At 38.0% G+C, this 16,707-nt stretch overlaps 1 protein-coding gene across 1 annotated transcript in view; it reads right to left on the reverse strand.

The window, feature by feature from the left end:
• ADGRG2 (adhesion G protein-coupled receptor G2) overlaps positions 1-16,707 on the reverse strand; it is an 82,688-nt gene that overhangs the window by 39,886 nt on the left and 26,095 nt on the right. Inside the window, 15 exon segments of the mRNA XM_043504577.1 lie at positions 1,209-1,243; positions 1,392-1,431; positions 2,853-2,926; positions 5,171-5,241; positions 6,978-7,034; positions 7,917-7,937; positions 8,418-8,489; positions 10,084-10,125; positions 11,757-11,795; positions 12,038-12,085; positions 12,180-12,224; positions 12,982-13,023; positions 13,544-13,582; positions 13,851-13,894; positions 13,997-14,039. Of these exon segments, the coding sequence (XP_043360512.1) occupies positions 1,209-1,243; positions 1,392-1,431; positions 2,853-2,926; positions 5,171-5,241; positions 6,978-7,034; positions 7,917-7,937; positions 8,418-8,489; positions 10,084-10,125; positions 11,757-11,795; positions 12,038-12,085; positions 12,180-12,224; positions 12,982-13,023; positions 13,544-13,582; positions 13,851-13,894; positions 13,997-14,039 (712 nt within the window).

Raw genomic sequence — 16,707 nt, forward strand, 5'->3', positions numbered from 1 at the left:
GAGCATTCTGGCTAGGCCCACAGTACAGTGTTTCCCAATCTTGGGACGCTGCTTGTTCAGGGAAAGCCCCCAGCGGGCTGGGCTGGTTTGTTTACCTGCCGCATCTGCAGATTCAGCTGATCACGGCTCCGACTGGCCGCGGTTCACCACTGCAGGCCAATGGGGGCTGCAGGAAGCAGATGCCAGTACATCCCTCAGCCCGCACCGTTTCCTGCAGCCCCCATTGGCCTGCAGTGGCAAACCGCGGCCAGTGTGAACCGCAATCGGCCGAACCTGTAGAAGCGGCAGGTAAACAAACAGGCCCGGCCCACCAGGGGCTTTCCCTGAACGAGCAGCGTCCCAAGTTTGAGAAACACTACCACAGTACATAATACAAAATTATGCCACCTTCAAGATATGGTTGCCAACCCTCCAGGATTGTTCTGGAGTCTCCAGAAATTAAAGATTAAACTTTAATTAAAGATTGTCATCTGATGATACCTCCAAGAATACGTCCAACCAAAGTTGGCAACCCTGCTTCAAGACCAATAACTCACAGAGAGGGAGACTGGAAAGTCATTAAGTGCCAGCAAAGATGGTGCCCATGCCCAGGGAAGAGGCATTATAACCCAGGGCTGGGGATACGTGTGGGTGACCAAAAATGATCAGCTATCCCCCTACAAACTGGCAAATTGGGCATCAGGGGGGTGGGACAAATGTCCTGTTCTATCCTGAGTGCCACCACTTTGGTCTTCCTCCCTGCTGGTCTGGGCATTTTATGTCGCATGAGCAAAGCTGCGGCAGGAGCAGGGTGAGGGTGGGGGGAGGAAGCTGTCAAGGAGCTAGTTACAGTTCCTTGATCCTCTGCCCTATTACCCACCATGTTGCAAATTAGCCTATCCTGGCAGCTATCCTAACCTGCACTAACTGGTAATGATCCCTAAAGATGTACTCTGGCTAAACTTCCTCCTTTCTCTGACACTTTGGGACAAATCCAAGGTGAGTTCAATGGGACTAGGATTTGATCCAGGGTCTCTCAGTCTGTCCCTGAGTCTGTATACATGGGGCCTCAATCCTGTTTCCATTTACTTCAATTGAGACAGGATCAGCCCCACATCTGACTTCCTAGCTAGTTTGGCTCAGTTCTACTACATATCCATTTTTTGTACACAATACAGTGCAGGATCCTAGGGAGTAAAATTATTATTTAAAATGTTAACATGGCAGACCTTTGATTTTCTGCAGCACACTCCATAACAGAAGACTGTAAGGAAAAATAAAATAAAACTTAATTATTCTTTCAATAGAAAACATGTTTGATCATCAGATATTGAGAATGTCAGAAATAAATAGAAAGTTCTCTTTTCCAAATAGCTATAATAACAAATAAGCACACAAATAAAAGTGCTTACCTCACTTTGTTCTTGCAATGTTTTGTTGAATTCTGAAATTCTTTAAAAGCAAAGGTTAACTATAAATGGTGGATTCTACTTATGTTTATAAAGAAGATATTCACAGAAGTTAAAATGGTAGGAACTAAAAGAATGTTAAGATATATAATATTTCTTGAAATGTTCTTTGAAATTTACTTGGCAATGATTTCCTAACATGCTAACTCAAAATCATATTTTAAAATTGTATAATTACTTTAATGGTGCAAATTTCTAATATTGTAGTAAACAGTATTTGTTAAGAAAAGAATTAGTTGGCATTTTGGATGAAGCCCTGTAATTCCTGTTTGCTACTTGACAATGTCAGAGGAATTTAAATTTAATCCTCTGTCATCACACCCACATAAACTTATTTTATTATCAATTCACTTATTGTAAAGTAATTTAGCATTGAGCAATAGACAATTTCTGACTCACGTTCTGCTAACGAGCAAGTATGTGGAACACAGTCAGAACTTGTAATTGAAGCAGGGCATGGGAACAGAAGAGTCATGTAAGCTCCTTCTGTAAACAAGATCTGTCCTTCAACAATAGAATAAGCACCAACTTGCAAGGGAATTTTTTCTGAATTCCAATCTCTAGCTTACCACTTCAACCTTGCTCAAACCCATGCTACTCCAACTTTGAATTTGATGCAGTGAAACAAGAAGAGCCAGCAGAGAGTCAAAGAGGGGGGAATTTGACTAGAGTAATGGGCTAGGAGAATGATCTTACCAGCTTTGTTTTGCCCAACCAAGAGTTTTGGATGTTTGCAAAGAAAGCAAAGTATATATCTTCGGAATATTATGAAAGAAAAAGTGGCACCAGAGTCCAAAACAGAACAAGGTGAATGTGACACATTCATGTAGGCAATCATAAGCACAACAGTATTTCATTTTCTAAGCAGAATGAGACCAAAACTGGGTTTTCCTGCTGAACACCCACATTTGAATTCACAGCTGATAACAGACACGTGATCAGATTTTTTCCCTTTAATCAGCCTGTCAGTACATATGGTGAATTTTACACAGCTTCAACACACTTTGTTATTTTCTTACTAAGGCCCTGATCCTGCAAAGGACTCCATGAAAATAGACACTTGCATTTGCAGGATAAGAGTTTAAATAAGGAGCACCACTGAAGTTGCAGAATAAGAGTCTAAATAAGGATAGCAAATAATACTGTTTGTAAAATATCAAAACACCAATATATAAAACTAAAACTAAGAATAGTCTAAGCAATGTAAATTTTACACATGCTGTGAGAAAATATTGAAATTCCGTATACATTCCTTAAACTATTATTCATTCTAGAATAAATACAGGAATAATGAGAAGTGAAAAACCTACTGATGACATAATAGTCCTCACTTAATCTTAAATATAACCAGTATTCAGCAGAATTGGAAGAGTCAACTTATGATGATAATTATAAGTTACTTACTTTGATTCTTGTAGATTAGGTGTGGTAAATGGAATTAATTTTGTAACTTTATGGCTGCTGATTACATCATCAATCTGTTAGAAACACAGATTCAAAAAATAATTAAAAATAAAATTCTTATATAATTTTTTAAAAAATGTACATCTTACTCAACCCAACAGTCTGAAATTGCAAAGGTTAAAAGCACTCATCATGTGCATACTGTAAAACATGATTTAACAGAAATCTTAACGCTGTAACCCAGGAACCACTGGATGCCAGTTGGCAGAGAGCACAGGGGGTATATAGGATTTTTGCGGGATCCCCTGGGCCAGATATATGCATGATAGTTTACCAAAGGATGATAGGTGAGGTGTCTACTGTAAATCAGTAACCCACGGGTATTCATAATCATTGTATCACAGGGGTAGCCATGTTAGTCTGTATCCACAAGAACAACAAGGAGTCTGGTTGCACCTTAAAGACTAACAGATTTATTTGGGCATAAGCTTTCGTGGGTAAAAAACACACTTCTTCAGATGCATGGAGTGAAAATATTTAAGGAATATTTAAGAATATTTAAGGAATTATATAACAATACGGAAAACAATGTTCTTAAGGTCTTGGAGATAAGGGAGGTCACCAGGAATGGGCAGCAGGTGAACCCGCCCTTTGGGGAGGTTAGCCCACCGGCCCCATCCCTACCACCCGAGGCCCCCTCGCCCCCGCCGAGTCCCAACTCTCCCCACAGCTGGAGCCCCAATCATCCCACAGCCCAAGCTGTGCTAACTGGCACACCCCAGCTGCTCCGGCCTCCCAGCTGGCCCGACCTCTGCCAGCAGGCCTGAGACCTGAGCTACCCCAAGCTGGCCCAACCCCACTGGCTACCCCAGGCCACACTGGCGGGCCTGACTCCTGGGCTGCCCAAGCCACCCCAGGCAGCCTGACCCTGGCCAGCCTGATCCAACCCCTGGACCAGCCCAAGCCATGCCAGCAATGCCAGCCCGAGCTGCCCCAGCTGGTCCAACCCCCACCTGTGGGCCTGACCCCTGAGCTGCCCCGGGCCAAGCCGGTTGGCCTAACCACCACCGGTGTCCCTGATACCTGAGCTGCCTAGGGCTGCCCTAGCTGGTCCAACCCTCGCTGGCTGCCCAGGGCCACAATAGTGGGCCCGACACCTGCCAGCTGGCCTGAGCTGCCCCTGGCTGACCTAGCCACTGGCTGAGCCTGAGTTTCAGGCTGCGGCTGGAGCTGAGCCTCCACTGGCTTCGGGGGGAGCATGGGCAGGGCCATAGCCTGGACCCACTGTGGATACCCACTGCCCCTCTCACCAGGAGGTGATATATCCCAGAAACTCTCCTTTCAGGCGGGAGGTAACAGACACCTATTGCTCTGTCTGGCCATTTTTCTGATGTACACCTCCCAGTGTAGGTCTGTTGCATACTGAGCCACAGGCAAAAAATGAGATTGTGAACTCTACAAGAGAGGAAATCTGCAGGAATAAACAAACAACAGGGGGTCCTATTTATGAATAAAGACGAATGATAGGACTGGTATATCTCAAAAAAACACACTGAGTCCTTCACCGAGAAGGCAAGCTGACAGCATGCTTGTTTTGTGTAAGGAGGGTCATCCAAGCCTGGCTCTAAACCACTGAAGGACTTTGGGTGATCAATACTTGGTTAGTCTAGAATGTGGGTTACTTTATTTTATATGTAAATATTTGTTTCCAACACTTCTACTTGCTATTACTTGAATCACTATGCTTTGTTAAATAAACTTATACTTGATTTCACTACAAACTTATCTAACTGCTCTGTACTAAGGATAGTGATGATCTGAGGTGGAACTGGTAAGCTGGGGTGTACTGTTTCTTTGAAAGCAGTGGACTGAGGCTGGACACTTCAGGGAGACACTCAAGGGCTGAGGTGTAACATTTGCTAACCTGTACATTAACAGCAGGGTGTGTGAAGCCTCATGGGGAGCACTTGTGCTGCCCATGGTCAGTGGAGAAAGGGAGCTCATTCACAACAGCCACAGACAAGACTTCCTCATGCTAAGGGCAGATCATGGCAAGGTGCACCACAGCCCTGGGTACCACTGGGAAGCATCACATCAACAACTAATATTTCTAGGTTTACTACACATAGCGGACATTTTGCTGAAAGGGACATCGGGCATCTATTACATAGATATAGTACCAAACGAACCATTAGAGATTGTGAAACAAATTATGATACAAGAGTTAACAATTTACAAAACATTTTAAAAATCATATTAGGATAAAATTAATTTAAATGGATAGACTGGAGAATGGATAAAAAATTCTTAGGACTTACTATTTCAACGCTTACGGAAGTATTATTGCTTTTTTCACTGTACTGAAATTTTACAGAGCCCATGTAGAAAACTAAATACAAAAAGATAAAGTTAATAATAATGTTCATGATTAATTGCTTGATTTAGAACCATTTTGAGAACTATACATTTCACTTTTTTTGTATTATGTGAGAAGATAAATAAGAGTATTCAATCTACCTTCTCTGTACCAGTCATTATTCTGTATTCTTTTGCCATGCTTAGTTATTTCCTACCTAAACTAAATATTCCCAATATCTTTAGTTTCTCTGGGTCTCTAATATTTTTTGCTGCCCATCTCTGAACTCCTTCTATTTCTCCTGTATCATTTTCAAGATAGAAAAACTAGACTGCACACACAGAGACCCAGACCTTGAGCTGCATAAGGACAGCTTTATAGTGCTTCCCCAATTTTATTCTGCTCTATATGTTTCAGGCTGGTATGGGGGAAATCTTCTAGTGGCATACTGATGATGTAGTGACTCCTATATGAGTCCCCCCCCTTGTGACCAGTCGGGGGTGTTGCTGAACGGAATAGGGAAGTCTATTTTTTTGAATCAGTAATGATACAAAGACATCATTTAGTTGCTCTGCAAAGTCCTCACCCTCTTTAATTTCTATCTTTACTTCCCAATAGTCCAGTGGACCCATCAAGAGGTTTTCTGCTGCCAATATACCTAACAAATCTCTTATTTGTTTTTATGTCTTGGCTCTTCAAAATCCCTCTTAATTATGAGTCTGTCCATTTTAGTTTCCTTAGTTTTAATTTTCATATTGGAGTGTATTGTGTAATACATCTAACTTTGAACTATTGCAGTGCTCCCTCAATACTTACATATGCTTTCTATTGTTTCCTTTTTATCCTTATTTTTAAATATAACACTATTTTACTGTCTGTTTAAAACAGCGGTGGGCAAACCTTTTGGCCTGAGGGCCATATCTGGGTGGGGAAATTGTATGCAGGGCCATGAATGTAGGGCTGGGGTGGGGGTTGGGGTGCAGGAGGGAGTGTGGGAGGAGGTGCAGTGTGCAGGAAGGGGCTCAGGACAAGGGATTGGGGCAGAGGAGGGGTGCGGGGTGTACGAGGGGACTCAGGGCACAGGGTTGAGGTGCAAGAGAGGGTGCACAATGCAGGAGGGGGCTCAGGGGAGCTCCCATTGGCTGTGGTTCCCCGTTCCTGGCCCATGGGAGCTTCGGGGGAGGTATCCACTGGCAAGAGCAGTGCACGGAGCCCTCTACCCTGCCCTCCCCGCCCCCCGCCAGGGGCCTCAGGAATGTGGTGCCGGCCGCTTCCCGGAGTGGCATGGGGCCCGCAACACCATGGGGTGGTAATCCCATGCGCCGGATCCAAAGCTCTGAGGGGCCGGATCCAGTCCATGGGCTGTGGTTTGCCCACCCCTGGTTTAAAATAACATTAATGATATTATTATAATACAATTTTAAATGCATTCTTTGCATTTCCCAAGCTTGATAATGATAGGTACTAGTAGTATTTAAACTTTACATTTACATGTGGATGAGAGAAATTATAAATTTAATAATTTTCCTTCAGTATTAAACTTGTGAAATACTAACTCAGAAAATATTTTCATAAATGTTATTTTTAATATTGCACATAATTTTGTAAGAGAAACTTACATACTTGTTTTTTCTAGTTTGGCAACCAGAATATAAGAATTTCAAACCTAGGATATTTTAGAGATTTTATAAATATATTGCATGTATGCCTCACTGCTCAGAAGAGATAAATATTTGGATATGATACACTTAAGGAAAAAACCCACTAACCTGAGTCATTACAGATGGCTGATAAATTATATAAGTTGTTATCAGATAGTTTTGTTTCTGCAAAAAAATATTAATACAGTTAAATTCAAATGTAATCTTGTTCAACATATGTATTTATACATTATGTTTTTAAATGATGAATGTCTGTATAAACTTAAATGTCTTGAGGTTTGTGAAATATTTTACATTTTTATCTATGCTTTATTGGTGTTTGTAAGGCACCTACCACCAGGGTATCTAAGTCGCAGTATTCAGATGTAATGTATATCTACCTAAATTGTTCTGTAACTCTTCCCCCAGCATAACTACATAGTATATCTATACACATATACATAAACATACTCTCGCTATATATAATAAAAACATATTTTAGTGGTTACCGTTTAATAGAAGAAAACAAAGCAGCAATTATATTTTCCACAAACTAGTATCTGAGACAATGTGCCACTGATTCCCTATACTTAGAATGGGAAGTTAATTTAGTATCATATTAGATAGACAGACAGATATCATCCAAAGTCGGGTAAAGCAGCTACTTCTCTAAACAATGAAATAAGACATTAATTTCTGTAATCCATATTACAACTTTCCAGGTGCAAAGAGTGAAGGAAAGCCCCATTTATCTGGACAGTTTTGTTGTTGAATATTAAATTAAACAAACATGCGTAGTTAAACTAATACGGTTAATATACTATGCACCACAATGTAATATAACTCAGCATATCATGAACAGGCTCTTAACATACTACTATGCTCAAAAACTTTAAAAACTATCATGTGTATTTGATGGTCTTACTCTGGCTATTTATTTCATGAACACATGAGATTCAAAAACTATTCTTTTTGGTCCATCTCATTATTTTATCCTATTGTGATATGAATTTTTTTTTCTTTCACATGGTACAATATTTTTGTATATACAGTAAGTCACATACTTACCATTTTTACAACTACTTATACCTACAAAGAAATCAAACAATAATCAGCTCAGCCAATGACACTGCAAGCTTCCACACCCCACTTAGCCAATCCTCCTCAATCCTTTTGTGTAGGCACCACTTCTTGGGGTGAGACAGTAGTTCAGTCTTCATTCCCAATCAATTCCTGATTTCTCTGCTGAAGTTATCACCATATGACAAATGGGAAGCATAGTTTATGTTTTTTGTGCTACACAATAAACAGGGCTAATTTATGTAATGCACTTTTTTTTTTTACTTTAGTAGATAGACAGCCATCAGAAGGCAGTGACTTTAGATTGTTGGATGATACAGTTTTAAACCTATTTTACAAAAGTAAAAGGTTCTATGCCTGGCCCGTGGGGCGCTTTTTAAACATTGTTTGAAGCTTTAATTATTTTATAAACTCACTTCATTATACAGTATTACAAAAATACTAATACACTCAGCTCACTGTTTAAATTAAAATAAGTTTGCCCCTTACCATTCGTATTGGCAATAGTTGGTAGAGTAACGCTGTCAGTTACATTGATGGTTATATTTGCAGATAAGTTCCCTAAAAGAAACAAAGGTAACTGAATTTATTAAAATAGTTAACACTGTATTAAAAGCAATACATTAGAAAGACTCAGTTTAGATAATTTAGATAGTAGCACAAAGCTAACAAGAATGGACTTGTCTCTTTCTCTGTGCTGATACAGTGCCTTAGTGTTCTCAACCAGGGGTACGCATACCCCTGGGGGTACACAGAGGTGTTCCAGAGGGTACATCAACTCATCTAGATATTTGCCTAGTTTTACAACAGGCTATGTAAAAAGCACTAGTGAAGTCAGTACAAACTTAATTTCATATAGACAAAATGAGAAAGTAAGCAGTTTTTCAGTAATAGTGTGTTTGTGACACTATTATATTTTTATGTCTGATTGTACGCAATTAGTTTTTAAGTGAGGTGAAACTTGGGGATACACAAGACAAATCAGACTCCTGAAAGGATACAGTAGTCTGAAGAAGTTGAGCCTTAGCACAATGAGGCCCTGATCTTGTTTAGAGTCGGCCTGTGCTACCATAATCGAAATAATAAATCGTAAGGATGCAATAAATGCCATAGAGTAAGTTTAGGGACTATCTACATGCTTTTATGCCTCAACCCTGCAAAAAACTGCTGGCCATCATCATTGTGATTTTCTTTTATTCCATGTTCACACTGCAATTCAAATTGTGTCTGCTGAATAGTTTAAAGCCAGTGCCTAGCCCACTCAGGATAACCCAATCTGTTAGATTCATACATAGGTTAGACGATATTAATTTCCAAACTTGTTTTGAACTCAGTTTTGATATCCTCAACCAATTTGTTTTTTTCAAGAAACATGGTTCCTGGCCCAGCATATCCTGAACCCTTGCCCTTCCACACTCTGATGCCCCAACCACCAGAAATACTGTTTGTGTGCTGCCACTGCAGGTCTGAGCTGCATACCATATTAGAGATGCATAACTCATCATATGGATACTACCCCTTTCACATGCAGGTACAGCAGAACCACACGGGTTCTGCGGCCACACAGCACTCTCTTGTTCTGAAAGATTGTTCCATACTTCCTGTTCTGCTCTGTGAGATGAATGGATTTGTGCTTTACTGAATAATGGCCTCAATTCATGCTCCCATTACCTTATCCGAAAGGCTTCACTGGATAACAGCAACCAAATCAAACAAACTGTGTGATCTTGACAGATATAATAAACTGAGTCAAGCTGGGCCTTGTCAATAGCTGGATTGGAGGCTTTCAGGTATTTAGGAGCTTGTGGATTATCTGTGCAGCAGATAGTAGCTGCTAAAACTACAGTACATTAATGGGAACATTTTAATCAGACAGAAGTTAGGAAATTCAAACATAGGGTTCAATAGCAATGTTAAATTTATCCCTTTCAGTTACTACATGTTTTATGATAGGGCCTGTAGGATTAAAATCTCAACTTTCACGTATATGCAATGAAATCATATGAACACGATATAAAACAAGACTGATTGCTCATATGAAATACCATAATAAAAAAAGTCATATTCAAAATACTTGATCATAGACTCCCAAAGCTCAGAAATCATCCTTTTCTGCTACTCAAAATAGAGTTTAACAAGGATATAACAGCCTTACCTGCTGTTGTGGAGAAGTTAAATTCAGGGTTATTAGTAGTTTCTGCAGAAAAAAAATAAATACAAGAATTTCTAATAAAAAGCCTGTGAAATACTGGTCATATAAATGAGCTGCAAGTCACTTTCTGATTTCTAGTTCAGACACTCCTCTTGTTTGCACTTGCATGAATCCATAATAATTTCTTTTAAAAGATGAGTGAGTTACTTCAGAATAAAACTTTTGCAAGTGAAAGAAGAATTAGACTTCTGTCTCTAAATTCAGAGATCAGGAGAGCGAGTTAATTATGTCCTTTTTTTTTAGAATACTATTGACCCAATTTAAACCATGAAACATATTCTCATATTCCACCATGGTGGACACCTTATAAATGTGTGTAATGAAGGAGGTGGATATTTAAAATTGTTTCAAAAATATTTTGAGTAGTTTTAGCAATTATGACACAGAGCCAGAAAGGGTTAAGTAACTTGCTGGCTAAATGACCCAAATTCAGCATTTAAAGACATATTAGAGAAGTAGATAAATGGTAATTAGGGCTCTTCCTTATAAATAACTAACATAGCCATGTTAAATAGACTAGAGCTTTGAAACACAAACCTGTATTGTTAGAGAATTAGAGGTAGTACTAATTGTATGTGTTTACTTATATCTTGTTAGATGTTAACCAGGTAAATAGATGGTTCCTGTCTGTTTCTATATCTATTGATGCACAGATAAATGGGAATATTAACATTTAGATGGAACTTGGGTGTATAATTTCATTGTCTATACTTCTCTTTGAAGCTTGTAGCAAACTGTCTATGAACTTCTTAATGCATAATTACCTTATGCTGATGAATGCGACTAGTTACCTGTGTATACAGAGGAAATAGGTAATTCTACTTCAAAGCAACTATTCTTTACCCAAGGACTGCATGCTGTCCGGAAAATGTGTAAAGGGCTTTTGGGAGCTGATCCTTTCATCTCAGATTTGCTTAAACTTTGTCAGGGGAAGTTTAAGTCGCAAGACTGTGGTCTCCAGTGCATTCTGGATCACCCTGATATTCGAAGTGGATATTGGACTATCATCTGATAAACTGATTCTGGAAAGGATTCTTTGCAACTCTGAAGCTCACCATCTCTACTATGAAACTGACCTAAGGACTCTATGCATTTCTGTATATATAATGATCTTTTAACCAATACTCTCCCTCTCTTTTCTTTTAATAAATCTTAGTTTAGTTAATAAGAATTGGCTGTAAGTATGTATTTGGGTACGATCTGAGATCTTCATTAACTTGATGTGTCTGATCCTTTGGGATTGGTAGACTTTTTCATATGATGAACAAGATTTTTAGTAATCCTCATCATATGCGACTTGGCAGTCTAGGTGGAAGCCCAAGGCTGGGTTATTTTAAGGGAACTGTGTTTTTGGCTTCTGGGTAACAAATAAGATATTGTAGAAGCTGTTTTGTTGCTGGATTGGTAAATCTAAGTATCAGAATAATCACCAATTTTGGGGATTGTCTGCCCCATTCTTTGCAGTTTGCCCTAAGTGAGTAATCTCAGCATGGCTCCACTGGGACCCTGGTCACAGCAATCGTACTGAATTCACTGTTCAACATAGAACCAGCATTTCTACATAGTTTCTAAAATACAAAAAATGGAGAAAAATACTATGTAAAGATAAGCATTACCTGTCTGATTTGGCTCCGGCCATACACTTAAAGTTCTATCTAAAAAGGAAAGGAGATTCTTTTGATTAACAGTATCATATGAATTTTATATTTTAAAAACTCTATCAATGCAAACTTAATGAAGGGGGGGTGGCTAACCAGCCAATATGATAAACATTTTTAAGGTTGTGAAAATAATAATCATGGGCCAAATTCAACACTAGTTTAAACATGTACACCCTTACTGTATATAAGAGAGTTTTGTCTCTTACACCAGATCTGAATTTGGCTCTCATTCTCACCTTCATCACTTGTTGTTTCGTCACTTGTTCTTTCTAGTGAAGTTGTATCTGAGTAATAGAAAAAAAGTTAAAATGTACACAATAAAAAGGTAAAACATAAGCTAAATACATCAAAATATGAGAAATGTTAAGAAAATCTTGCCTGAAGCATTAATGGGGTAGGTGATAAAAGTAACGATTGAGGATTCTGCAGCAAAATAAATAAAAATAGAGAAGCATAACATTAGTGCTTAAATTTTTGTTTGTAAGAAAATGGGGGAAGGTTTTTAAGCTCACTATGCCCACAACTGGGGACAGAATTTCAAAAAGTTAAGACTCCAGTTTAGGCACCTGAAGGAAGGGGCCAGATTTTCAAAAATACCTAGAACCCACTGAGAACAAGAGGTGCTGAATACTTTTGAACATCTGAATGAGCGCTTGAATGGGGACTGCTGGTAACTGAGCTTTTTTTGAAAATTTTGCCTGTGGATATTTGCCCCATGTATAGCAGATTAGTCTCGTACAGTCTGCCCAGTAGCTATGAACTTTCCCACCATTCTTCTACTGAAGCTATGACAACCCTGCCAGTCTAGTCCTGTGACTCTTTTGCAAAGATTACCAATAGAAGAAAATGTATCCATAGAAGCAGGAACAGAGAAAGCCAATGTTGAGGTGAAATTTTTATCAAACACAAGTTGGGAAATTCAGATAAAACTGTAACATTAAATCCATTTATTTCAGTTACTGAATGTTTTATGACAGGATCCTGTAGGTTTACAATCTCAGTTCTCATGTATATACACAATGAAATCATATGAACTTGGCCCACAGTAAAACTGATTGCTAATGTGAAATACGATATTAAAAAAATAATATTCAAAATATTAGAACATAGACTCTCACAGCTCATAAACCACGCTTTTATGCCACTCAAAATACAATTTAACAGCAATATACAGCCTTACCTACTGTTGTGGAGAAGTTAAATTCAGGGATATTAGTAGTTTCTGTAGAAAAAATAAATAAATTAAATATAAGAATTTCTGATAATGAGCCAATATAATACTGATCACTTAAATGAGCTGTCAGGTCTCTTTCCCATGTTTATTTCAGACTCTCCTCCTGTTTGCATTAATCTACTAGCATTAATAAACTAGCATTAATCCATAATAACTTCTTATAAAAGATGATTGAGTTACTTCAGAATAAAACTTTTGCAAGTGAAAGGAGAATTAGCTCATCTGTCTCTAAGTTCAGAGATCAGGGGAGTGGGTAAATTATGTCCCTCTTGTCTGGAACATTACTGACACAATTTAAACCATGAAATGTGTGCCCATATACCACAGTAATGGACAAAATACAAATGTGAATAATGAATGTGTTGGATATTTAATAATAATTCAAAAATATTTTAAGTAGTTTTAGCAAACGCACTGAATTCACTTTTCAACAAGACCAACAGCACTAAATATTTTCTAACATACAAATTAATAATAAAAAAACCCCTCCATAAAAATAAGCATGTACCTGTATGGTTTGGCTTTGGCAACACACTTAAAGTTCTGCCTGAAAGGGAAAGGAGTATATTTTGGATAACTGTAAAATATTAATTCAACAGTTTTTTTAAAAAACTCAACTAGTGCAACCTTAACTGTGAGGTGGCTAAACACTCAGTATAATGAACCTTTTTTCAAAGTTCAAAGCTGGCCAAATTTAGCCCTGGTTTAAACAAGCCCAAACCTATTGAACACAATGAAGTTTTGTCTGCTTATACCATATCTGAATTTGGCCTTAATCCTACAGTTTTTATTTGTGTAATACATATCATTCTCACCTGCAGTGCTTGTATCTGTGCTTGTATCTGAACTTGTAGCTGAAAAATACAACAAGAATATACAAAAATTATAAAAATGACAAAATAAAAAGTAAAACTTAAGCTAAATAGATCTAGATATGAGAAATATTAATTTCTTGACTGAAGCATTGATGGGGTAGGTGATAAAAGTAACAATAGAGGATTCTGCTGGAAAAAAGAGAAAAGAAAATAGATAAACATAAAGTTAGTGCTTTATTAATTTATTTTCTTCTAAGAATGTCAGGGCCAGAGTTTCAAACTCTCAAGACCAGTAAATGGGGACAGAATTTCAAAAAGCTAAACCTCCAATTTAAGCACCTAAAAAAAGTGGCCAAGATTTTCAAAAATACTGAGTATACATTGAGAACAATGGGTGTGGAATACTTTTGAAAATCTGAATAGGTTACTGAATGGGAGATGCTGGTAATTGAGTTCTTTTGAAAATTTTGTTTTTAGTGTTTTTAGTTGGTGTTTTTAGTACTCATGAAAGACAGAGACTAGTCTGGTACTGACTGGCCAGTAGCAATGAACTTCCTCACCTTTCTTCTGTTTCAACTCAACCTTGAGCTGTGACAGCCCCGCCAGTCTAGTCCTGTGACTTTGTTGAGCAAAGATTACCAATTTTATTGAAATATAGAAAACTGTATGTAATATGAAATATCTATTTTGCCTCAAATTAGCTGGTCTTGCTAAAAATGAAAAGGAAGTAAATAAATTTTTAGCGACATACATGAAACAAAAGAAAACTATATCAATACAAGCAGGAACAAAGAAATGCAGGGAAAACTCAGGAATGTATGCAGCAACTTATTCTTCAATGTATCCAGTTAAAATGTCTTCCCACATTGTAATACAAGAGTAAATAGTGTTCAAAGGGCAGTGTAGCTCAGAGGACAATGTAGCTCAGGTACAACTTGCGATATCTCAATGATTACTTTGAAGGGCTCTACACAACTGCTTGTCAGTGTGCCGGTAGACACCAGTAATATGATTTTTTCTGAAGGGCTTCCTAACAAAGTGATTTGTCATCACAGAAACAAACCTGGTTCCCATATATTGAACTGTAATACCACTTAGTGGGAAGACCCATGAAACTGCTACAAGATCTATTACAGAATTATTAACAAATTCAACCTCAAAGCCTGGTGGGGGTATACCACAGAGTGGAAAGCATGCTTGAAATTTGCGAGTCAGGTTCTAGGGCATGTATACATTAATACACATTGTATTTGACTGTGATTTTTCCTTTAATTTAAAAAGAAAAAAAAACTCTACAGTTCTTTCCTATCTGTTAGCGATAAAACCAGTAAGTCATGATTCTTCTACTTGAATTATGGTCAGAAAAATTCTCACTCTATTACTCATGGCTTTTAACTATGAGTTACAGGTGTGAGTCAGGTTCTTTGGCATTGTTACCTGAAATTCAAGGAAGAAAAGGAAATGCCCCTCAATGCTAACAATAAAATGCACATACTCTGTAATACAGCCTTTATAAGAGTCATCTCAACACAATCACAAAGAAAGCTTGTTTTGCTCTATATTTGTCCCTGGTTAACTCTCGATGGGTAGGAATTCTCAGACGTTTTTATTCTCTTAATAGAGAGATTCTTGGCCACTGTGTAGTCTATTTCCCATCCTAGGCATTCTTGGCTTGAATCTCCCTTTACACGTGTAAAACTACAGTGAAGACAAAGTTAAAATAGACGTAAGTGAGAGGAAAATCAGGCCCTACATCATCTACATTTAAGGATTACGAAAGAAAGGAAAAACATATTTTCTAAGACAAATGCAAAAAAAAATTATGCAAAAATGAGCATAAGCCTGTTTGGTTTGACTCAGGCAACTCACTTAATGTTCTGGAAGGGAAGTTTTGTTTTAATGTTAATAGAATATTAATTTAATATTACAACAAATGCACTCTTCCAGGCATCTTTGGTACCTTATTTCAAGTGCAGATACTTCATGTTAGGTAAAAAAAAAAATTCTATAGATAATGACAGTAATTTCATAGTATGTCATTTCTATAAAATATAATTTTGTACACTTAATGGGAATTGTTCTTCAATTTGCTGGAAAGGGCAGAATATATCCTTACGCATTAAATTGTTGTTACAAAATGGGTCAAATATTCTTTTTAGATGTTATTTTCTACTAATTTCTGAGGAAGATAATCTGACATCTTTCAGAGTAGCAGCCGTGTTAGTTTGTATCCGCAAAAAGAAAAGGAGGACTTGTGGCACCTTAGAGACTAATGAATTTATTTGAGCATAAGCTTTCATGAGCTACAGCTACATCCGATGAAGTGAGCAATCTGACATCTGTACCTAAAGCCACACTTCCACCTTTGCTTCTCTCCTCAAACAAAAGTTTCTTCTAATGTCATCAGGCAATGGAGCACAAACCAAAAATGCAATAATTCCATAACTCGGGATGGCATATATTTTGTTCCCATTTTACCTAAAGTATTATTTACAGTATAGAGCCACCTCCATAAAAACAGACTTTGTTTCTTCAGCTTCTAATATGACTCCTCTAACCAGTGTCAAAAATTTCTGGCATTTATTATCCTCTGGTAAAGTTTAAAAAAAAAAAAAAAAAAAGAGGCCCAACCCACATTACAAAACATTAGAGAGACAAGGTGGGTGAGGCAATATCTTTGACTGGACCACCTTCTGCTAGTGAGAGAGACAAACTTTTGAATTACACAAAGCTCTTCTTCAGGTCTCAAAACATGACAGACATCTGTAAAGGATCGAGTGATGTCAAACTAATAGCTTCAGTATATGCAAAAGGCATCTCTGACTGTCAACCAGCTAGGGTTAGGTACTATTAATTA

The sequence above is a fragment of the Dermochelys coriacea genome, chromosome 1 (genome assembly GCF_009764565.3).
Source record: "Dermochelys coriacea isolate rDerCor1 chromosome 1, rDerCor1.pri.v4, whole genome shotgun sequence".
Lineage (NCBI taxonomy): Eukaryota > Metazoa > Chordata > Testudines > Dermochelyidae > Dermochelys > Dermochelys coriacea.